Consider the following 25,513-nt stretch of genomic DNA (forward strand, 5'->3'; position numbering starts at 1 on the left):
CAACAAACTAAGATGCAATAGACCCTACACGAGATGAAGACATAGCCCCAGCATCCTACAAAAGCAGCGAATGGCACTCCCCAAAGGGATAATCAAAGAGACCCTTCTTCTTTTTTTAGCTTGCACACATGTATAGATAGATACCAATTTAAACTTTGCACTTAAGCCAGAAAGCCTCAAGCAAGGTGAAGCTCATACCTCTAATCCAGCCTAATTGATCATGGTGGTGGTACTAGAGTACTAGACTCTCATGATAAACCCGAGCATTCTTCCCATGTTGATCTCGCAAAATCTTACAACAACTAAATGAGCGATCATTCGAGTCATACAGAATAACTAAATGGGAATGGGAACATGTAGTTCTCATAAGAACAACACCATTTTCCAAAATGCACAAGGGAAAAAAAAAGAAGAAAACCACAACTAGTAACAAGGGATTGCTGACGAGGGATCTGTGCGAATTTAGTCCAAGACTCCTGAACTCTATACTCTTTCATCAACCACAAATCCCAGCGATACTGGAAGATTTGATACACATAAAGACCGTCATCGGAGCCATGCAGGCTCACATCACCACGAACGCCGCCCAGTTCAGGTAGCAACAATTGACCACAAGTCTCATTCTCTACATCAATGGTAAGAATCACTTTACCCTGATCGGTCGCCTCCGTGTTAGAATAGCTTAATGTTTTAATTTGGACAAGTTATTGTACTACAACTGAGCACTAGACATATAAATCGGCTTTGTAGATTGTCTGGAAGGAAAGCCGGATTTTAAATTCGTCGTACTAATTTGTGAGTGTAGGACAGAATCTGTGACCCACTAATCCCTTTTATCTTTTTGGGTTATATAACATAATTATGATTTGGAATGTTTCTTGAGCAACCATTTTATTTATCTAGTTATCTTGGGCATTATAATTTAGTATAATTAGGTTGTTTTTGTGAATATACGTATGGTATGATCCAACACTAAATGAAATGCATGGAACTGCTATTATTGTTGACATATTGAGGACTGGCCACCCTAAATGAATTCTTGAGCCTTATACAAATACCATAAGTGACTCTGTTGTTGTTTTGCACCTTCATGTAAGCATATAGTAGTATAGGATGAAAAAATTACATATGATAGCTTCTTTTCAGATACACATGTAACATGGTTTAAATTGGTAAAGGTAGAGTATCGTTTTCCACGCACTCTTAACATTTATACAAATTCTTTGGAGGACATCATGTGTAAACACTCTAATACAAGTTTAGGTAGAAGCTTCAATTCGATTCACGTACGTTTACAACCTTTGAAATGTGATTCTAAACAAGCACAAAGTAAGTTGGTTGCGTTAAGCCTTCAACTATGCTGCTGCATCATCATCTAACAAAAGGCATAAGGAAGTAATGTGCCGAAAGTAGCTGCAAAAAGACTTTAGTTAAAAACTTGGATAATAATTAGACAGACAAACTAAAAATAATTCATGTTTTGTGATGATTCGTGTGGTTCACAAACATTGTAAAAAATCAATATTCACAAATAACTTATCACTTTTTCTAATTTACCTGTATTTTTAAAAACAAGGGACAAGCAATCAAATAGCTATTTCTTGTAAACAGTTATCACATTATATTGAACGTACTAAGCAATTGGTTAATAGTTTTCATGGTTAATGATTACCTTCCAGATAAACATATAGAAGGATTGTAGGGAAGCTTTACTCCCCAAATCTACAGCTTTGGCATTGTACCAGAGAATTGAAGCCAGAACAGCATATCCCAAACCCTATCATATTGGCACCAAACAAATTATGAACATTGCTACAGAATTTAAACAAGTTAATGTCCCAGTGTTGGCCCAATATATATCCACCTTAGGCTCCAATGTTCTTGTATTCACATTGGTTGAGAGGATTTTCTCTCATATATTTATATTTTTTTTTATCAATGGTACAATCTCTCTTGTTGGATAAGAAATGTTCCTATCAAACTCAATTTTTGTAGATATGTTATTGTAGAGAAAAAGGAAAAAAAAAATAATACTTAGAATAACAAATTTTAGGTGAGGGGTTTAATTTTAGGTTTTCTAATTTAATCATTCTGCGGCGCTTGGTTGAACCGCCCCTGAAATAACCGCCACAAATGTCAAGAAAACCGCCACTAATTGAAAAAAACCCGCCGCAAATTGTATGAAAACTGCGGCGGCTTGCTTAACCGCCTGAAAAAACGCCTCAAGTTTACATTTTGCGACGGTTTATGCGTAACCGCCGCAGAATGTCCGTCGCTAAATGCCAATTTTCTTGTAGTGAAAATTTCATTGATATTGGTCGGAAAGATGTGTGACAAAAGATAAAATACTAATTTCTAATATACTAAGAAGATAATCCTAGCTAGTTCTAATTAATTAAAAAAATAATTAATGATATATAAGAAAATAAGATGACCAATCATGCGAGATAATCGAAGTCAATATATATTAGTTATTAAGATTTAAAAAACTATTTTATGTGTTATATGTTTTAACACTTGTTATCAAACTTGCACCTCATTCTCGTGTCGTGTATACATAAAATAACTCCTTAAGTGGAAGAAGAATATAACTGCAACCTATACATGTATAATCATCTTACTGTTATAACTTTACTCCACAAATAAGAAGATGTTGCTGCCGTAAATAGGGCAATTCCAAAAGCCGTTTCGATCAGCGTAACAGAAAGCCAGAATGCCTGACAAAAATTAGTTAGAAAAATACAATGATATACAAGAAGGAATACCCAAATATGGTTGGATGTTTCACTTGAAGGACATACCCGTTTTGTACCGAAACGAACTGCAAAGGAATTGACGCCAAATGCTTTATCTCCTTCCATGTCAGGTATGTCCTACTTATATAAATCCAAAAGGCTTACACTCTATATAGATTTTGAACCAAAATTTTGACATTAAAAACAAATATATATGTTTTGACGAAATATAGTTTACCTTGCCCAATGATACACCTACAAAGTAGACGCTTGTGAATGCAACAACAAAAATCAGTGGTCTCCAAAAGATAGTTGTCCTCTTGAACACATAAGTCTGGACAATATTACGTGAGTTAGCTATAAAAAAGTATTTGGATTTCTCGGGAAGATATCTTTGTTCAATGAAAATTTATAGTAACTTATTAGCCTGACGTTAGCAAAAACTACTATAGTTAAAAATTAAAATGCACTTAAAAAAAGTTAAAATGCACCAGTTCCTTTTATTACTTTCGACTTATCAGAAAATGGAAGGGGAATTGGAAAATATTGCATTTCTAGGAATTTGTGGTGAAAATGTATTAGGATCTGTTTGGTATGATGTATAGATATTGTATAAGAGCAATTTCAACCTCAAGTTCCTTACTTTTGTTCCTTAACACTATTTTATACTATTTCTGTGGATTCATACTGCCACCACATCAGACTTAAGGAACTCCTAAGGAACTGAAGTAGATTTTGCTCCAACCCACGGTTCCTTAAATTACTATTACAAGGATATATCACTCGTGTCTCACCGTACCACATTAATTTGTAGAATTTATTTTCAGTCAATTTAAATTTAAATTATAATATTAAATCAAAACTCAAACTAATTAATATTTATAACAATAAAAGTTAAAAACATGTTGCTACAGGTAAAAAAAACCCGGCAACAATAGGTCAATATCGGCTACATCCTGTCACTAAAGGTCGGGTGACCGACCGGTCACCCCCTATATAACTCAACCATCTTTCTCTTTCCCCCAAAACCCTAGCCACTATCTCTCACTTCAGTCGCCCCACCTTCTCCACCCTCTTTCTCCATAAGCTTCTCCACCCTCTCCACTCTCTCTTTGTCCTCTCCGCCTAGGCTCTCTTTCTCAATAGCTACCACCCCAGCCTCCATCTTTCTTCCTCTCTGGTATGTTCCCTCCTTTCCTCTCCTCATCTTCTCTGGCCTCCATCTTCTTCATCTTTTGCTCTCCTCTCAGGCCTCGATCTCTCTGGCCTTCATCCTCTACTCTCCCCAGCCTCCATCTCTGCTGTCAAGCCCCCATCGTTTTCCTATCTACTCTCTGTCCTCTCACCTCCAAAAGTCAAATCAGAGGTCCAAAAGCATATTGGTGGTCCAAGCTTGATTGAAGCTTCCAGCAGTGGTTCAAGGCTTCTAGATTAGTGACATGAAAGCCTTCCAGAAGAAGATCATCGAGTTGTTGTTGTTTGAATGTAAAAAAAAGTTAATCTTTCATTATTTTTCATTTGTGTGTAAATAAATCTTGATTTTTAGTGGATATTTTGGTTGGTTATGTGCTTTTTTGGAATATTGTGATGGTTGATTTTGGCTATATGCTTATGTTCATCTTCCTCTTCAGTTCTGTTATGGTGCCCTCTTTTTTTTGGGGTTGATGAATGTGAGAGAAAAAATACTATTTTAACCTAGCGAATCAAAAGCAGAGTGAGTTCCTTGCACAAGGTACTCTCTGTAAGATCAAGTTTTGATCTAGTAGTACAACTCTATGTTTTGATGATTACAAGTTAACCTTTTGATATGAACAATTGTGGTACTCTAACGTGTTTTTCTGAGTGTGCTATTTACAGGCTCTGACCTTGACTCAATCTCACACAAATCAGAAGCATTGTGTATAAAGAGCAACCCAAGCAACGCTTTCGCATTCACCATGTTCAGTATGAACAGTGGAAAAGCTTCAGAAGTTCTGAAGTTATACAAACTCTGATGTGGACTCAGTCACTAGAAGCTCTGAAGATCCAGAAAGTCTGATAACCAAGAAACACTGAAGGCTCAGATATTCTGATGGTGTAGAAGACTCTGAAGATCCAGAAGCTGAATAGTGGAAACTCTGATGTCCAGAAGCAAGATACTCTGAAGACCATGTTCTTCCCTCTGAGTTCAGAATCAGAAGAAACAATGGTCAGAGGATCTGGGCTTTCCCTCTGACTCTGATCAATCGGCTTCACAAGTTCCAATATGAAGCATTCCCCTGATCAGAAGTCTCCTAGGTTTAAAGGTCAAGTCGCTATCCAAGTACAAAAGCAACTGTACCTTCCTGACGACCTACCTAACAGTCTCAGACACAGCAGAAGCTGGATTTTCCAGAACTGCCCTCCAACGGTAGCATTTCCCATGCAACGCTCAACCCTAATCCTTGGAGTATATAAAGAGGCTGAAGACTGAAAGAAGCGGCTAGAAGCATTCACATACGCGCAAGACAAACTTAAATTCTTCTAAGCTTTCTTTCATCTGAAATTCATTGAGTTTACTATTAGCTTTTTAGAAGCAAATTTCTTGTAAACAATTCTTTGATAAACAGTTTGTTTAGTTCCTTTAGGAGATCAAGGTTGATCGGATCCTAGAGAAGACTAAGAGAGTGAATCTTAGTGTGAGCTAAGTCAGTGTAATTGTTAGTCACTTGTAGGTTTCAAGTGCAGTTGTAACTCTTACCTGATTAGTGGATTGCCTTCATTCTAAGAAGGAAGAAATCACCTTAACGGGTGGACTGGAGTAGCTTGAGTGATTTATCAAGTGAACCAGGATAAAATCCTTGTGTGCTTTTCTATCTCTTATCTTTAGCACTTAAGTTCTCGAAAGATTTGTCAAAATCTTTAAGGTGGAAGTTTTATACTGAAAACGTTATTCAAACCCCCCCTTTCTACCGTTTTTCATACCTTCGATTGGTATCAGAGCGCAAGTTCTGATTACCACACCTAACAGTGTTCAGTGATCCGGGCCGGTGTGAAAAACAATGGCTGCCACCACCAGTGAAACTCAAAGAGATGGTTACAATGCAAAGCCTCCTATGTTCGACGGTCAAAGGTTCGAATATTGGAAAGATAGACTGGAAAGTTTCTTTCTGGGTTTCGATGCAGATCTCTGGGATATTATTGTGGATGGCTACGAGCGTCCAGTTGATGCAGATGGAAAGAAGATCTCAAGGTCAGAGATGACTGCAGATCAAAAGAAGCTGTACTCACAACATCACAAAGCAAGAGCAATTCTTCTAAGTGCTATTTCCTATGAAGAGTACCAGAAGATTACAGATCGTGAGTTTGCGAAAGGCATTTTCGAATCTCTGAAGATGTCTCATGAAGGAAACAAGAAAGTCAAAGAGTCAAAGGCATTGTCTTTGATCCAAAAGTATGAATCCTTCATCATGGAGCCAAATGAGTCCATTGAAGAAATGTTCTCCAGATTTCAGTTGCTTGTAGCTGGCATACGACCTCTCAACAAGAGCTACACAACAAAAGATCATGTCATAAGGGTCATCAGGTGTCTTCCTGAAAGTTGGATGCCTTTAGTGACTTCAATAGAGCTCACGAGAGACGTTGAGAATATGAGTTTAGAAGAACTCATCAGCATTTTGAAATGTCATGAGCTGAAGCGCTCAGAGATGCAAGATCTGAGGAAAAAGTCCATAGCCTTGAAATCTAAATCTGAAAAGGCTAAGGTTGAGAAGTCAAAAGCTCTTCAAGCTGAAGAAGAGGAATCTGAAGAAGCGTCAGAAGATTCTGATGAAGATGAGCTGACTCTGATCTCCAAGAGACTCAATCGCATCTGGAAGCACAGGCAGAGCAAATACAAAGGCTCTGGAAAGGCAAGAGGAAAGTCTGAATCCTCAGGTCAGAAGAAGTCCTCACTTAAGGAAGTCACATGCTTTGAGTGCAAAGAATCAGGGCACTACAAAAGTGACTGTCCAAAATTGAAGAAGGACAAGAAACCAAAGAAGCACTTCAAGACAAAGAAGAGTCTGATGGTGACATTTGATGAATCAGAGTCAGAGGATGTTGACTCTGATGGTGAAGTCCAAGGACTCATGGCTATTGTCAAAGACAAGGAAGCAGAGTCAAAGGGAGTTGTTGACTCTGACTCAGAATCAGAAGGAAATCCTAACTCAGACGATGAAAATGAGGTATTCGCTTCTTTCTCTACCTCTGAACTGAAACATGCATTGTCTGATATTATGGATAAGTATAACTCCTTATTGTCTAAGCATAAGAAGCTGAAAAAGAACTTATCTGCTGTTTCCAAGACTCCTTCTGAACATGAGAAAATTATTTCTGATTTGAAAAATGATAATCATGCCTTGATCAATTCTAACTCTGTGCTTAAGAACCAGATTGCTAAGTTAGAAGAAATTGTTGCCTGTGATGCCTCTGATTGTAGAAATGAATCTAAGTATGAAAAGTCTTTTCAAAGATTCCTAGCTAAAAGCGTGGATAGAAGCTTAATGGCTTCAATGATCTATGGCGTAAGCAGAAATGGAATGCATGGCATTGGCTATTCTAAACCAATTAGAAATGAGCCCTCTGTGTCTAAAGCTAAATCCTTGTATGAATGCTTTGTTCCCTCTGGTACCATATTGCTTGATCCTGTACCTGCTAAAGTTGCTAAAAACCCTCTTAAAAAGGGATCCTTCTCTATGACTAAATATCATGCAAATATTCCTTTAAAATATCATGTTGAGACACCCAAGGTGATCAGAACCTCTGGGGTAACTAACAAGAGAGGACCCAGAAAGTGGGTACCTAAGGACAAGATTATCTATGTTGCAGATATCCTTGATAGCTCCACTGAAACACCAATCATGGTATCTGGACAGTGGATGCTCGCGTCACATGACGGGAGAAAGGCGTATGTTCCGAGAGCTGAAACTTAAGCCTGGAGGCGAAGTTGGCTTTGGAGGAAATGAAAAGGGTAAAATTGTTGGTACTGGTACTATTTGTGTAGATAGTAGTCCATGCATTGATAATGTGTTATTGGTAAACGGCTTAACACATAACTTATTGTCTATAAGTCAATTAGCTGACAAGGGTTATGATGTTATATTCAATCAAAATTCCTGCCGGGCTGTAAGTCAAATCGATGGCTCTGTTCTGTTTAACAGCAAGAGGAAGAACAACATTTATAAGATCAGATTATCTGAGTTGGAGGCTCAGAATGTGAAGTGCCTTCTGTCTGTTAATGAAGAGCAGTGGGTATGGCATAGACGGTTAGGGCATGCCAGTATGAGAAAGATTTCTCAGCTGAGCAAGCTAAACCTTGTCAGGGGCCTACCCAATCTGAAGTTCGCTTCAGACGCTCTTTGTGAAGCATGTCAGAAAGGCAAATTCACAAAAGTCCCTTTCAAGGCAAAGAATGTTGTCTCAACCTCAAGGCCGTTGGAACTTCTGCATATCGACCTTTTTGGACCAGTGAAAACTGAGTCTATAGGTGGCAAGAGATATGGGATGGTTATCGTTGATGACTATAGCCGCTGGACATGGGTAAAGTTTCTAACCCGCAAGGATGAGTCTCATGCTGTGTTCTCTACCTTCATTGCTCAAGTGCAAAACGAGAAGGCTTGTAGGATTGTGCGTGTCAGAAGTGACCATGGTGGAGAGTTTGAGAATGACAAATTTGAGAGTCTGTTTGATTCCTATGGAATTGCACATGATTTCTCTTGTCCCAGAACTCCTCAACAAAATGGTGTTGTTGAGAGGAAGAACAGAACTCTTCAGGAGATGGCTAGAACCATGCTCCAAGAAACTGGCATGGCTAAGCACTTTTGGGCAGAGGCAGTAAATACAGCATGTTACATTCAGAACAGAATCTCTGTGAGACCAATTCTGAATAAGACTCCTTATGAATTGTGGAAGAACATAAAACCCAACATTTCTTATTTTCATCCTTTTGGCTGTGTTTGTTATGTTCTCAATACTAAGGATAGATTGCATAAATTTGATGCTAAGTCTTCTAAGTGTCTATTACTCGGTTACTCTGAGAGATCTAAAGGTTTTAGATTTTATAATACTGATGCTAAGACTATTGAAGAATCTATTCATGTTAGATTTGACGATAAGCTTGACTCTGACCAGTCAAAGCTAGTTGAAAAGTTTGCAGATTTAAGCATTAATGTTTCTGACAAAGGCAAAGCTCTAGAGGAAGTTGAGCCAGAGGAAGATGAACCAGAGGAAGAAGCTGGTCCCTCTAACTCACAAACTCTGAAGAAGAGCAGAATCACTGCAGCTCACCCTAAGGAATTGATTTTGGGCAACAAAGACGAACCAGTCAGAACCAGATCTGCCTTCAGACCCTCTGAAGAGACCTTGCTCAGTCTGAAAGGATTGGTGTCCTTAATTGAACCCAAGTCCATAGATGAAGCTCTTCAGGACAAGGATTGGATTCTGGCCATGGAAGAAGAATTGAATCAATTCTCCAAGAACGATGTTTGGAGCTTAGTGAAGAAGCCTGAGAGTGTCCATGTTATTGGAACGAAATGGGTATTCAGAAACAAGCTGAATGAGAAAGGAGATGTAGTCAGAAACAAGGCAAGGCTAGTTGCTCAAGGCTACAGCCAGCAGGAAGGAATAGACTACACTGAAACATTTGCTCCAGTAGCAAGACTGGAGGCAATCAGACTGTTGATCTCTTTCTCAGTAAATCACAACATAGTTCTACATCAGATGGACGTGAAGAGTGCCTTCCTAAATGGTTATATTTCAGAGGAAGTCTATGTTCATCAACCCCCAGGTTTTGAAGATGAGAAGAAACCAGACCATGTGTTCAAATTGAAGAAATCACTCTATGGTCTGAAGCAAGCTCCCAGAGCATGGTATGAGAGACTCAGCTCATTCCTTCTGGAGAATGAGTTTGTAAGGGGTAAAGTAGATACAACTCTTTTTTGCAAGACTTATAAAGATGATATCTTAATTGTGCAAATTTATGTTGATGATATTATATTTGGTTCTGCTAATCAATCTCTATGCAAAGAATTTTCTGAGATGATGCAGGCTGAATTTGAGATGAGTATGATGGGAGAATTAAAGTACTTTCTGGGAATACAAGTTGATCAAACACCAGAAGGAACATATATCCATCAGAGCAAGTACACTAAAGAACTTCTGAAGAAGTTCAATATGCTGGAATCTACAGTGGCCAAGACTCCAATGCATCCTACATGCATTCTGGAGAAAGAAGATAAAAGTGGTAAAGTATGTCAGAAGCTCTATCGTGGCATGATAGGTTCACTTCTATACTTAACTGCATCTAGGCCAGACATACTATTTAGTGTTCACTTATGTGCTCGTTTCCAATCAGATCCAAGGGAAACCCACTTAACTGCTGTTAAGAGGATCCTAAGGTATCTGAAAGGCACCACTAACCTTGGCTTGATGTATAAGAAAACATCAGAGTATAAGCTTTCAGGTTACTGTGATGCTGATTATGCTGGAGATAGAACAGAGAGAAAAAGTACTTCTGGAAATTGTCAATTTCTGGGAAGCAATCTAGTCTCATTGGCAAGCAAGAGGCAATCAATCATTGCACTATCAACTGCAGAGGCAGAATATATCTCAGCAGCAATATGCAGCACTCAGATGCTCTGGATGAAACATCAGCTGGAGGATTATCAGATCCTTGAGAGCAATATCCCAATCTATTGTGATAACACTGCTGCAATCTCATTGAGTAAGAACCCTATCTTGCATTCAAGGGCAAAGCACATTGAGGTAAAGTATCATTTTATTAGAGATTATGTACAGAAGGGCGTACTTCTTCTGAAGTTTGTTGATACTGACCATCAATGGGCAGATATCTTTACAAAGCCCTTAGCAGAGGATAGATTTAATTTTATTCTGAAAAATCTGAACATGGACTTTTGTCCAGAGTGAAGATGGATCAGAACCTCTGACTATGATACTTCTTGATCAGAAGATGTCTAGTCCAGAAGGTAACTCAATCAGAGTGTGTGTACCCACTGGTACTGACTCTGAAGCTGAGACAGCAACACGTGTGTCAGCATTTCTGATGCATAGTTCCTTGTGCCCGTGTGACAGTCTGTTATGATTGCGTGTAGATGTGCTTCTCTCCTGTGTGTGATTTGTGTATTTACTGTTACTATCTATCTTTAATTTTCAACCGTTGATCTTAAAGTGCTTTTTGAATCAACAACAGTTATTTGTCAAAACCCACTATACACACACGATCTCGTTCACTTCCGGTTTTTACTCTCTCTCTCTCTGCTATTTCAAAACCGCTTATCCTCGATTTCTCTCTCGATCTCTCTTCATCTTTCAACCTTCATCTTCTACCTTAAACCTTCAACCGCTTCAAAAATGGTGACTCAAACCAGAAGAACTACTGCAGATGCAACCCAGTTCCCTCACATGGTAGTTGGTCTAGCAACGGGTCAAAGGGGCCCTGAGAATCCGACGCCAGATCAAGGTCAAGCTCAAGAGCAGATTATTCCAATTGCAGAACGGAGCTGTGCCGTTCACTGCGTATATGTTCCTGAGGAACTTCAAGTCCTGGCAGAATGGAGATTCGACCTCGACAACCTAGCTGCAAATGGGTATGATCTTCGTCCTGAAGTCCAAGTTCAAGGTTGGGGAAATTACTTCAACAGACTTCGAGGGCCGGTGTATGATAAACTAATCAAGGAATTCTGGAAGCACGCCGACTGCGATGATACTCAGGTGGTATCTCACATTCTTGGAAGAAAGATCATCATCACAGAGAAGTCTTTCGTGAATTTGCTGGGTGCAGACACTGCTTTTGGGTATCGTTTCCAACTCACGGAATTGAAGCTGAAACCCAATACCAAGGATACAATCAACAAGGCCCTGTACACCACTTACAAACCGGGCAAGACGAATTACAAGGTGATGGACCTTCATCCCAAGCTCAGGATCTGGCACAAAATTTTGCTCCACTGCATAAACCAGAGACCAAAGGGCAGTTCCCCAGACTACATCAACTTCAACCAGAAGGTGATGTTGTTCTTCATCCAAGACCAGAAGAAGATCTGCCTTCCCTACTTCCTGTTCTCCTACTTGAAGGAATGTATCCGGAAGTCTCGTACCACTGCCTCCATCAAGTCAACGATCAAGTATATTCCCTTCGGGAGACTTTTGTCTGATCTCTTCATTGAGAGTGGCCTCATTCAAGATCTGATAAATGCTGGATGCACAGAGGATCTGACCACCATTGTCAGTGATGTCTTCACGGCAAACTCTCTAAAGAAGATGGGCCTAATCAAGAAGAAGATTGCTCCTGCCCATGAAGACACATCTTCTGAGATCAGAAGTAGAAGGATGCCTCTGAATGACTACCCTCTGTGGACACAGGCAGACAATCCTGACGCCATTAGGTGCTATGTTGAAGACCTAAGGGCTCAAGGATTCGAAATTGATCTCGATGACTTCTTCAGCAGACTGCCGCCAGCTCCAGAGTTTCCTTCTCCTCCCAAGAAGAAAGTTCAGAGGAAGATGATCCTAGAAGAATCTTCTGAGGAATCAGATGTCCCTCTGATCAAAAAGAAGAAGGCTGGTCAACTCAAGAGAAAGCCAGATGAAACCAGCAAGCCTGATGATGGTAATGATAGTGATAATGAGGATGGTCCTCCTAAGAAGAAGAAGAAGCAGGTCAGAATCGTGGTGAAGCCTACTCGGGTGGAACCAGCTGCTGAAGTGGTCAGAAGGATTGAAACTCCTGCCAGAGTGACAAGATCATCAGCACATTCAAGTAAGTCTGCAATTGCTTCTGATGATGATTTGAATTTATTTGATGCACTCCCCATATCTGCCATGCTCAAACACTCTTCAAATCCCCTCACTCCTATTCCTGAATCCCAACCAGCTGCACAAACCACCTCTCCACCACATTCCCCAAGGTCTTCGTTCTTTCAACCTTCCCCTACTGAAGCACCTCTCTGGAATTTGCTCCAGAACCAACCATCTAGGTCAGAAGAACCAACCTCTCCCATTACCATTCCGTACAACCCATTAACTTCTGAACCCATCATTCATGAACAACCAGAGCCTACCCAAACAGAACCTGGACCCAGAACCTCTGATCACTCTGTCCCAAGAGCATCAGAACGACTGGCTCTCAGACCTACGGATACAGACTCTTCCACAGCCTTTACACCTGTATCCTTCCCAACCAATGTTGCTGACTCTTCTCCCTCCAATAACTCTGAATCCATTAGAAAATTCATGGAGGTCAGAAAAGAAAAGGTGTCTACCTTAGAAGAGTATTATCTCACTTGTCCAAGCCCTAGGAGATATCCTGGCCCTAGACCTGAACGTCTAGTTGACCCAGATGAACCTATCTTGGCCAATCCTTTACAAGAGGCAGACCCTTTGGCTCAACAAGCTCACCCTGCCCCTGACCAACAAGAGCCTATTCAACCAGAACCTGAACCAGAACAATCTGTGTCTAACCAATCCTCGGTTAGATCACCTCATCCTCTGGTTGAAACTTCAGAACCTCACCTTGGAACCTCTGAACCCAATGCTCAAATGTTTAACATTGGCTCTCCACAAGGTGCCTCTGAAGCCCACAACAGCAATCACCCAGCCTCTCCTGAAACCAACCTCTCCATAATTCCTTATACTCACCTCCGACCCACATCTCTCTCTGAGTGCATCAATATTTTCTATCATGAAGCCTCCTTGAGGCTACGCAATGTGCACGGTCAGACTGACCTAAGTGAGAATGCTGAACGTGTGGCTGATGAGTGGAACACTCTGGGCACGTGGCTGGTGGCTCAAGTTCCAATTATGATGCAGCTCCTGCATGCAGAGGGAAGTCAGAGGATTGAGGCTGCAAAGTAAAGGTTTGCTAGAAGGGTGGCTCTTCATAAACAAGAACAGAGACATAAGCTTCTTGAAGCTATTGAAGAAGCCAAGAGAAAGAAAGCTCAAGCAGAAGAAGCTGCACGTCAAGCAGCAGCTCAAGCTGAACAAGCCAGATTAGAGGCAGAACGACTTGAGGCTGAGGCCGAAGCCCTTAGATGCCAAGCACTTGCACCAGTAGTGTTTACTCCTGCTGCTTCTGCTTCCATTCCAGCTCCTCAATCTGCTCAGAATGTTCCTTCCGGTTCTACTCAGTCAAGCTCGTCCAGACTCGACATCATGGAACAGCGTCTTGACACTCATGAATCCATGCTAATTGAAATGAAGCACATGATGATGGAACTTCTGCATCGAACTGATAAACCCTAGTTTTAGGATCTCTTCGTTTTTCTTTTTCTTTAACGTTGTTTTATTTTGTTAACTTCTGTTTCTTTTTATTTAATTATTCTACTTTGTTCGTTTGTGATTATCTATGCATATCTATATATATTTGTGTCACATATGTTTGCAAAAATCTTTTTATTCATAATCTCTTTATGTTTACATCATACATTCTTTATGTTTACATCATACATTCTTTCCCTAAAGTCTAGAATGGAGGATCCCTCCTCATTCTTCTGCACTCCTGGCGCTGCTCTGACCTATCCTTCTCCAGACGCTCCAGTACATGCTGGATGTTGCTGAGCCTGTCCTTTAGCTCATCCCTCTCCAGAATCTCTTCTGCAGTCTTGAGCTTCTCTTCCAAGATCTCTTTTTCTTCCAGCAGCTTGAGTTCAAGCCGGCTGAGTTCTTGCACCTCCTCCACGAAGGCAAGAAATTCCCTCAGGTCTCTCTTCAACTCTGGACGCAGGTCCTCCTCCAGCAGTGTCCGTGTTAGCTCCGAGATGGTCGTTGTACCCTCGGGATGCCTGATGTTCAGGAACAAGTCCTCCTCGAAGGCCTTCTTCCTCAGCTCTTCTAGTGCTACGATGTATGATGCCATTTTTTTCCTTACTGAAAATTGTTCGAGGTGTGAAGCTTACCTTTCTCTCCAACGCTTTATATAGGCTTCACTTTCTCTCTGAAAGTTAATGCTCCTACAGTTTCTCGAGGTTAAGTTCTTGGTAACTGACCCTTCTCTTTACTCCCTTGACCGGTGGTAAACGTTCTTCTCTTGCATTAACTCTTCTCTTTATTTCGCCTAACTCTGATTCTTGCATCGTTTTCCTTTTCTTTAAACTTAGACCTTCTCTAAGGGGGAGTACCTTGTACTTCAAACTAAGTTTTTCACACCCCAAGCTTTTTGCTTATGACAAAAAGGGGGAGTAAACCCAGTTTTTGATGTGTAAGATGTGTTAGTGTGATTTATTTTTCTTTTGGAGAATTTAAGAGTTCCACCTTCATGACCATAGATGTGTCACTGGGCAAATACAAGGAATACATTTCACTTCTTCTGAAGTGATTCTAAGTTGACTCTGATACCCAAGACTCTGATACCTTGTCCGTGACTCTGATTACTTATGCGCTCTGATTACTCGATTTTCATCTATGTCATAAGTTTTTCACTCTGAACTCTTATATCATTTAGCTCAGAATCTAGACTTTACTAACGTTTTCATCAAGTATTAGATTCAGGGGGAGCTAAGCTCAGAATCAAGCAGTGACTTGAATTCAGAATGAGCAAGATAAACTATTCACATCAGGATAAGTCTTATTCTATATCTCTAAACTCTGAGTGAATTCAGTTTAATGTTTAAGAATTGTTCATCAAAAATCTTAGTTTTGTCATCATCAAAAAGGGGGAGATTGTAAGATCAAGTTTTGATCTAGTAGTACAACTCTATGTTTTGATGATTACAAGTTAACCTTTTGATATGAACAATTGTGGTACTCTAACGTGTTTTTCTGAGTGTGCTATTTACAGGCTCTGACCTTGACTCAATCTCACACAAATCAGAAGCACTGTGTATAAAGAGCAACCCAAGCAACGCTTTCGCATTCACCATGTTCAGTATGAACAGTGGAAAAGCTTCAGAAGTTCTGAAGTTATACAAACTCTGATGTGGACTCAGTCACTAGAAGCTCTGAAGATCCAGAAAGTCTGATAACCAAGAAACACTGAAGGCTCAGATATTCTGATGGTGTAGAAGACTCTGAAGATCCAGAAGCTGAATAGTGGAAACTCTGATGTCCAGAAGCAAGATACTCTGAAGACCATGTTCTTCCCTCTGAGTTCAGAATCAGAAGAAACAATGGTCAGAGGATCTGGGCTTTCCCTCTGACTCTGATCAACCGGCTTCACAAGTTCCAATATGAAGCATTCCCCTGATCAGAAGTCTCCTAGGTTTAAAGGTCAAGTCGCTATCCAAGTACAAAAGCAACTGTACCTTCCTGACGACCTACCTAACAGTCTCAGACACAGCAGAAGCTGGATTTTCCAGAACTGCCCTCCAACGGTAGCATTTCCCATGCAACGCTCAACCCTAATCCTTGGAGTATATAAAGAGGCTGAAGACTGAAAGAAGCGGCTAGAAGCATTCACATACGCGCAAGACAAACTTAAATTCTTCTAAGCTTTCTTTCATCTGAAATTCATTGAGTTTACTATTAGCTTTTTAGAAGCAAATTTCTTGTAAACAATTCTTTGATAAACAGTTTGTTTAGTTCCTTTAGGAGATCAAGGTTGATCGGATCCTAGAGAATACTAAGAGAGTGAATCTTAGTGTGAGCTAAATCAGTGTAATTGTTAGTCACTTGTAGGTTTCAAGTGCAGTTGTAACTCTTACCTGATTAGTGGATTGCCTTCATTCTAAGAAGGAAGAAATCACCTTAACGGGTGGACTGGAGTAGCTTGAGTGATTTATCAAGTGAACCAGGATAAAATCCTTGTGTGCTTTTCTATCTCTTATCTTTAGCACTTAAGTTCTCGAAAGATTTGTCAAAATCTTTAAGGTGGAAGTTTTATACTGAAAACGTTATTCAAACCCCCCCTTTCTACCGTTTTTCATACCTTCACTCTCATTTTATTTTAAGGAACCAAAGTATCAACTAGACTAGCTCCAACGTTGCCAAAAAATAATAAACAATCCTTAGCATCTCCACTTGGCTTAAGGAACCAACGTTGGAGATGCTCTAAGGTCTGATAGTATAAGACCTGATAATATTAGGCCCGATAGTATTAGGCCTGATAAAATTTTAATACTATACAATGTTTGGTGACCCACTGTATAACTTATCATTTCATTTAAATTAATATAAACTTATATATATTTTTTAAAATATTGAATAATGACATATATTATAAAAATGAAGATGGTGTTAGTGGGTGGTAAAGATGGCAGTGGCGGCCAAGGTGGCTGCGATAATGGCGGTGGCGGTGATGAAGGGTGGTGGTGGTTGTAGAGGTGGCAGCGGTGATGCTAAGTGTTGCTTAAGGTTGCAGCGGTGTTGGAAGTGATGGTGGCGGCAGCGGTGGAGGGAGGTGGTGATGGCGATGACGGAGGGTTGTGGTGGCGATAGTTGTTTAGGTGGTGGTAGCGGTGGTGGTGGTGTTGGAAGTGATGGTGATGATAGTTGTGGCGGCGGGAGGTTGATGTGGTGGTAGTGATTGTGATGGGTCATGGCAGTTTGAGTGGTAGAAGCGATGACAATAGCGGTTGAGGTGGTGGAAGGTGGTGGAAGGTGATGGTGATGATGGTGGTGGCAGTGGCGATAGAGATGACAAGAACGAAGGTGGTGGCAGTGGTGGCGGCGATGACGATTGTGGTGGTGGCGATGGAGGTGGTGGAGGCGGCGACGGTGGTGGTGGAGGGCGGTGGTGGAGAGTGGTGGTAGAAAATGGTGGAGGGCGGTGTGGTGGCTATGGTGGACGGTTTGGTTGTGGCTATACATCACACTTTTATCATGCTTTATCTATCATTTATATGGTAGATTAAATAATCCATCATTTTATTGTATAAGAGGGGATTGATGTATTTTGTTTTTGGTAGGCAAGGGGATTGATGTATAAGTGTATGTTTGATTTTCAATTAGGAAGTCTGTTTGAAACATTGGAATTTGAGATCACGATTTCCAATACTCATTCAGCCAACGGAATGCACTTGTTGGATTGAGTGATTGTGCTTTCACATTCACCCAAGTAAAAAACAAACAGGCACTAAGTTTTTACAATAAAATGTTAGCACCAAATAATGGATAAGTCTATAATGTATTGTATAAACTTATACTATCATGTCTAATATGATGTGTCAAACGAGTCGTTAGTGTATACAGAGGATGGTGTTAGCCGATAGCTCGTGACTTACATGTACTCCATACATATTAGTACTATTTGTAAGCTTACTATCTTCATTTCAATATTTTTTTGTTGTTTTGGATTTTTTTCTTTATTTAAATTTTTTGCTGTTTTAAAAATTCAAAACACGCTTGTTTTGAATTAGAAGTCTATGCATCGTCAGTTTTACCCAATGTTCTAAAAACCGAACCGGACCGGGTGGTCTGACCGGTTCGACCGGGAACCGGTGCCACTACCGGTCCGGAACAGCCATAAAACCGGAGCAACTGTGAACCGATCAAGAACCGGAAAAACCGGTAAAAACCGGTTGACCGGATGATGAAAACCGGTGGTTCCCCGGTTCAGTTCGGTTCGTGAAATCAATGGTTTCTGGATAATAAAAGTTTTCCTTTCCCAGAGATGGTGTGCACAGAAGTCAGTGTAGAAAAATTGAGAAAAATGAAATATGTCATCTCTCTTGTAAGTGAGGATGATACAACTTCTTTTTTCCTTGACTCCTCCCTCTATCACAAAGAGAGAAAACGTTGAAGAGGCACCAAAGAGAAATAGAATTGGTTGCTGCGCAGCACAAGAGAGAAAGAGGTTGGGTGCTGTGTAGGTTCTTATTTGAGTGCATTAATGTTTAGGGTTTATTATGGGCTTACTTCTTGGGCTTTTTTTAACAAAGCTACTTTCACCAATCAAAAAAAATATTTCTTAAAAAAGGGGTTGTCATTTGACGAAAAAGAAAAAAATGAGTCTGCTTCTACAAAACCAATTTCTTTTGCTTTTTTTTTTAAAAAAAAAAACTGCCTTTGATTTATTTTTTCCTTTATTTGCATACACACAAATCATTGTTATCAAATAGTTAAACCTAAAGGGAAGTGAAACAGTACGATCATATGTGTTTTTAATTTTTTAAGTCAAAGATATCATAATTATTATTAAATATTATTTAACATATAATATAAAAAGTCTTAAAAATATCATTTAATTAGTATTGGTTCGACCCCGGTTCAACCCCGGTTAGACCTTTGAACCTTAAACCACTAGCTTGACCGGTTTAGTGACCGGTCCGGTTTTTTAAACATTGGTTTTACCCATATCTAATAATTTTTCAGAATTAACCAATAAAGTTTATCTATCTTATCACCTTTTATTTACACATATCATTACTCTTGTGCGAGTATTGTGATAAGTGCTCATTTTACGTATATTTGAATATCATTTTAAGCACTTATTTGACTTGTATGCTTGCATTTTTTATCATTTTATCCCCAAAGTAATTGATTTAGTAAGTACTTAGCTTTAACTTAGAAATAATATAAATATTATATATTTCATGAGCTTAACTTGGACTTTTGATGCAGGGAAGAAATTCATGAAGAATCCAAGTTTAAAGTGAAAATTTGATTTTTTTTAGAGTGGCAGAGCGCTGAGCACCCAAAAAGGGGCGCTGAGCGCCCAAGTAGCTGAAGAAACCTAATGCTGAAGGAAGAAGAGCGCCCGGCGGCCTCTGATGAGCGCCCAGCACCCTGTGACCGCCCTAAACACTTATTAAAGGGCAGAAACTCGTTTTTTGACCCATCTCTCCCATTCTCTTCGATTTTCTCCCAACTTTGGCACCATAACAGAGCAAGGGAGCTGGACTTCATGGAGGAGGGGTCCTTGGGCTAGGATTGGATGGATTGGAGCTTCAAGATGGTGATGGCAGCCATGGGAGGACGGTGACAACCTCCCGAAAGCCTTGGAAAGCTTGGGAAAGCTTCCATGGTTGTGGTTACGTCGTCTCCTCTTGGGTTTCGGTTCTTTCTTCCCTTTCCCTTGTAGTTTTTGTTTCTATTTTTGTATTTAGGATGTTATAACTTGATGCTTTGATTGTTGTAAGCCCTTTCATCAATGTAAATGATAATCTTTCATGTATTGTGTTTCTCTTTGCACTTCATGCTTCTAACCAATCAATTGATAATCAATAGAGCTTCACTAATTCATAGATAGATCGGGAGATTATTGTGAGTTTGTGTATGCTTAGTTCAATGAGAGTAGACACCTATGTCTTAGGTTTTCGCTTTTTGTGCTTCATGTATCGGTTGATCCGTGTTAAATTTCAAGGGACTAGCATTAGATCGAGAGATTGATGTGGGTCTGGTCAAAGAGAGAAACTGCTTAGTGCATCAATTTTCTTAGGGTGAGAATATCTTGGGTAGGAACAATAGTGGATTTTCACGTGACAGGTGGGGTTCTGAGTTCTAACAGGAGTTTTCGGAGTGACAACAGAGACTTGCAAGCCTAGGATACCTTGTCTTAGGATGAATTGGTCATTGGGAATGTCTTTGAGAGAGAAGTTGAGCTATATTATTCCTTTTGGGTTTTCTAGATGGTAAGAGATTACGTCTAGGAATTCCAATTGATAGATTCACCTAGGCTAGGGATAGTTTGGTGGATAACTCTCGGCATCGTAAATGAAATGAACCATTGCAAAAGTGTTTGAGTTGAAAGCAATTAGAAGATTAGGGGAATGCATTCTAAATATGTTTTCTTCTTTGTTATCCCTGTAAACATTCTTTTACCGCTTTCCTTATATTCAAAAACCATAAAAACAATTTATCCAACATCTTTGTATCCGCTCAGATCAATGTTTAACTGGTGGAACTAATGTTCACACAATCCCTGAGGACGATAAACCCGTATCTGCTTTACTATGATTGAATCATAAAGGTTTAGCCAAAAGCAGTACAAACAATGAGGAAAAAACCTTTATCATATTGGTGTGAATTAGTTGTGGAAAAATAGAAAAAATAAATGACATATGTAAATATAAATAAGACTAGTTTAGCTCAATTATATTAAAAATTGATTTTATAAACTATGTATATAACCTTAAATAACAATTTTTTTTTAAATAATGTTAACAATTAGTTTGATGTAGTAACCCTCTGTCAATCAAGTCCGGAAACTAAATGTCTTCGAAAATGATAATTAGCTATACGAGAAAACCTGGAAATGAAAGAAAATTGTGATTGGAAGTATAAGTGCAGTAAGAGAAACGAGGCATATTGCTGCGAGCACTGGATGTCCCTTCCATCGTAATAGGGGCACCTGGAAATTTCAAAGCACTCTCACCATCAAAGAAACAATGTATATCTATTCAAAAAAAAAAACAATGTATACTATTTTTTATCTTAACAAAATAAATCACAAATGATAGTAATTAAAATGCATCAATTAATTTATTAATATTTAATATTCTTTGAAATTTAAAATAATTGATTTAAACACGAATGCTTTTAAGGCCTATTTGGTGAACAAGATGATAAGCAGAAAAAAAAAAAACAGTGTAATCATATTCGGCTCTAATATGTTGTTTGTTTTGCCAGCAAGATATGATAACTCAATCTTGTCCCTTATCCTATCATGTATATCATGTGTAAAAGTTATCATGAGAGAAAGAGAACTATGATATGATAGAATTATCTTGACAATAGATGATAGTAGTTTTCGATTCATTTTCAGTACTGTTATCCTAAATTCAATTATTTCAATATTTATATATATTTAATATAATTTATAATAATAATAATAATAATTTAAATATAAAAATATTAATTTTAGTAATATACTAATTTTATTATGGGTTTCCGTTTATGGTCAAATAAATCCCTTTCTTTATAGTTAGTTTTGAATTTAGTCTCTCTCCAAATAATATTAAGCGATATATCCCTAACATTTCATGCGTTTTGGTATTAGTCATCGCCGGAGGGCCGAACTCTGGCGAACATGTCGGGTGGCAGGCTATGGCAGACATGGCGTGCGACGTATAATTTTCAATTAGCATTTTAATTCCATATCAATTAAATATAATTAAATAAAAATGGTTAATTAAAAAATAAAAATTAGAAAACATCATTAATAACTAAATTAAATCACCTAACCTAATCACTAAATTAAACTATTCTTCATCAAGAAAACTTCAAATGCAGAAAGAAATTCCAGAAACTTGCTTTTAGAGAAACCCACCCAAAAACTACTACCCAACTGAGAACCTTCAACCACCACTGAACAAGAAAATGAAGTAAGGGAGAGGCAGGTAGAAGAAGAAGAAAAAGAAGGGAAATGAGTAAAACCTAGGGGGCGTTTGGTACAAGATTGGGAAATACATTCCTGAGAATAATATTCATGGGAGTCTGATTGTTGAGAATATCATTCCTGGGTAAGACTTATAGGTGTGTTTGGTTAGGATTTAGGATTCCCAGAAATATTTTTAAATTTTATTTAATTCAAAAATTCAAAATGAAAAAAAAAATATGATGGAATTTGTGAGTAGTGGGAAGTTACATCCACTTTCTCATGGGAATGCAAGATTCCCAACTCATTTCATGGGAATCAAATGACCGAAGTTATGCCATTCCCGGGAATGTTTTATGCCCGGGCATCCAATTTCCAACCTTATAACAAACACAGGAATATGATTTCCTACCTCCACATTCCCGGGAATGTATTTCCCAACCTTGTACCAATCGCCCCTAGAGGCAGAATCATTATGGAGCAAAGGGAAGGGAAAGAATCGTCGTCAACAACAACACCATAATTGTTGCTGTAAAGGCCTTTCATCTCCGGTCTCGATCTTAGAGAAACCACCACCACCAACAACCAGAAACCACCTCCCTCATTCTCATCCTCCTCTTTCTCCCTCTCTATTATTGGTTTCTCTCATATCTTAGAGAAAGAAGGAAAAGACAGCGACGACTACTTTTTCTCTTCTTCCTTAGATCTGTACTAGCACCAATACCCCCACTACCCCAACTATGGAGAAAAAGGAGTTACATTTAAGACACCCAAAACTTTGGAGACATCGCAATCCATTTTGAACATGACACACATCGTCCCCTTTCCGATCTCGATGTTGTTGATGAAAACTCATTGCAACCCATCGCTTTCTATTTTTTCCTCTTCTCCATCTTCTCTTTGGTTTTGGATGGGGTTTCTGGACTCAGTTTCTAGGTGGGGTGCGTTTCTAGGTGGGGCTGGGGTGAGGGTAGGGTGGGTTGCGATGGGTTTTTGATCGGTGGGGGGTGGATTTATGGGTTTTTGGGGATTGAATTGGGGATTTTGATTGTTGGGGGCGATGGTGGGAGTGGGTTGAGATGGGTTTTTTAAGGGTTGGTTTTTGTGGTTGGGGGTATGTTCGATGGGGTTATGGGTGGGGTGGGTGCGATGGGTTCTAGGTGGGTTTGATTGGGTATTGGGTGGGGGTGGGCTCGATGGGGTTCGGGGAATGGGGGTGGCCAAAAGACTTAACTGGGGTTCAGTGAAGTATGTATATATAATTTTGGTTATCATGGAAAGTTAAAGAGAAGAAGAAAAGTCAAATGGTTGAATTTGAAAATCTTAGATTAATAATTTACTACTGCTAGTGTGGGTGTGCTGCGTGGGGTTTTGGAAGTGGGGGTGGTTTATGGGTTTTGGAAGGTTGGGGTTGGATGAATGATGAAGATGAAGATGAAGATGATGTAATGAATGATGAAGATGAATAATAATTATACAGTGAATAATAATGTTTAATTTTTTTATTTTCTACGTACAATTGTGTTAAATAATTTAATATTTTTAAATTAAAAATTTTATTTTAATTTAATTAAAAATTACACAACCACAAGGGGTGGCACAAGTGGTGAATGTCCATTTCCTTAAGAGATTTCGCCTAGGCTTCTGGCCCGGGTTCGATCTCCTTTGAGGTAAAAAATAATACCTTGAAGTCTTTTGACATTGGGTTTGGAGGATCTTCGATTTGTTGGTGTTCCTTTCACATGGAGAAATAAGAGGACACTTCCATACACTATTGATGAGAGGCTAGATTATGCTTTAGCGAATGTGCCATGGCGGGACTCTTGGCAGATTATACAGGTTGACCACCTTCATCGCCTGAAGTCGGATCACAATCCTGTTATGATCTCGTGATCGACCTCTCCATGTCCGGTTGCGGTTAAGAAAGTACACCTTTTTCCGGTATGAGAAGTTGTGGTTGACAGGTAGAGAGGAGTGTGAGGAGGTGATTTCTTCGGTTGGGGGAATGGCCAGGCGGTTATCACAGATAGTTTGCAGGCCCTTGGTGGGAGTCTTGGAGAGTGGGGGCGATTGAGGTTTGATCAGTTTAAGGAGGATCTGAAACGTTTGTAGGATAAGTTATTGCAGCTTCAGGTTATGGCTCATACGGAGGAGGTGGTGCAGGAGACGTTTGACACAAAGCGTGCAATACCATTAGCAAAATACAGGATGATTCTGGACGATCTTATGTGGCTGAGGTAGAGATTGCGGGAGTTATGGTTCATTATTTCCAGGAGCTCTTTGCTTCATCTAACCCTTCTCGGGTTGATGAGGCGGCGAATTTAGTTCGTGATCGTCTATCCGAGCATCATAGAGCTAAGCTTTTTGTGCCTTTCAGTGTAGAGGAGGCAGTGGGTGCCTTGCGTCAGATGCACCTACGAAGGCACCGAGTAGAGATGGTTTTCCTTCTTTGTTCAATCAGAAGTTTTGGCATGTTATAGGACCCGATGTGACGCGGTTTGTGTTGAACATTCTGAATGAAGGGGTTAGTCCAACTTCCATTAATGAGACTCTGCTTGTTCTGATTCTGAAGGTTAAAAACCACTCCATGCGAGATAGTTTAGACTGATCAGCTTGGGTTTTGTGGTTTTCAAACTGGTTAGAAAGACTATTTCCAACAAATTGAAGAGTGTGCTATCAGATATCATTAGTGAGACTCAGAGTGCATATGTTCATGATAGGCTGATCACTAATAATTCTTTTGTGGCCTTTGAGTGCTTTCACTACATGAAGAAGAAGGTGACGGGTAGACACGGTTTAATGGCGCTTAAGTTGGACATGTCCAATGCGTATCACTGGGTTGAGTGAGATTTTTTGAAGGGAACTATTAGTAAGATGGGCTTCCTGGCTCATTTGCTGGCCTTCATTATGTGGTGTGTGAGTACGGTTTCCTTCTCGATATTGATTAATGGGTAGCCGACGCCTTCCATTTCTCCTAGACGGGGGTTGCCAAGGTGATCCATTATCTTCATATTTGTTCATATTTTGTGGGGAGGTATTACCGGCTATGTTGGCTAGGACGGCGGCGGATTACTCTATCCATGGCTTGCGTGTGTCTCCTACCGCACCATGTGTGTCACACTTATTCTATGCCGACGAAAGTGTGATTTTTACACAGGCTACATGGGAGGAGGCGAAGGTGGTTACTGATATGTTGGGATTTTATGCCGCTTCTTCTGGCCATATTTTTTTTTTGAAAACAAAAGTTATATATATATATATATAAATGATCGATAGTACAAAAAGTCATCCAATGCTACAAAGCAGATAATAAAACTACTACCCAATGATCATGAGAACAAACTCAGATCAAAAACCTACGAGGCGGACATCCGTTGAGGACCCAATTTGTGACAAATGTCACACAACCCAACAAAAACGGAGCCACAACTCGGCACTAGAAATGCAACAACGCACGAACTATCGACCAAAGCACCTAAGCCCAAGAGATCAAATCACCACTGATGGCTCGAGTTGCGTCGAGACCACTAACCTAGTTTGCATAGAGCCTTCAGAAAAACTCCGCCGCGCA

At 39.7% G+C, this 25,513-nt stretch overlaps 1 protein-coding gene across 1 annotated transcript in view; it reads right to left on the reverse strand.

Annotated features, from left to right (window-relative positions):
- Positions 1-1,147: 1,147 nt before the first annotated feature.
- Positions 1,148-25,513, reverse strand: part of LOC130747238 (glycinol 4-dimethylallyltransferase-like) — a 35,058-nt gene continuing 10,692 nt past the window's right edge. Inside the window, exons 8-13 of the mRNA XM_057600146.1 lie at positions 20,875-20,976; positions 2,974-3,069; positions 2,802-2,873; positions 2,622-2,717; positions 1,673-1,777; positions 1,148-1,413 (exon numbers count right to left, since the gene is read on the reverse strand). Coding sequence (XP_057456129.1) covers positions 1,372-1,413; positions 1,673-1,777; positions 2,622-2,717; positions 2,802-2,873; positions 2,974-3,069; positions 20,875-20,976 — 513 coding nt within the window. The 3' untranslated portion in view covers positions 1,148-1,371. The remainder of the gene's footprint in view (positions 1,414-1,672; positions 1,778-2,621; positions 2,718-2,801; positions 2,874-2,973; positions 3,070-20,874; positions 20,977-25,513) is intronic.

The sequence above is a fragment of the Lotus japonicus genome, chromosome 1 (genome assembly GCF_012489685.1).
Source record: "Lotus japonicus ecotype B-129 chromosome 1, LjGifu_v1.2".
NCBI classification, from domain to species: Eukaryota; Viridiplantae; Streptophyta; class Magnoliopsida; order Fabales; family Fabaceae; genus Lotus; species Lotus japonicus.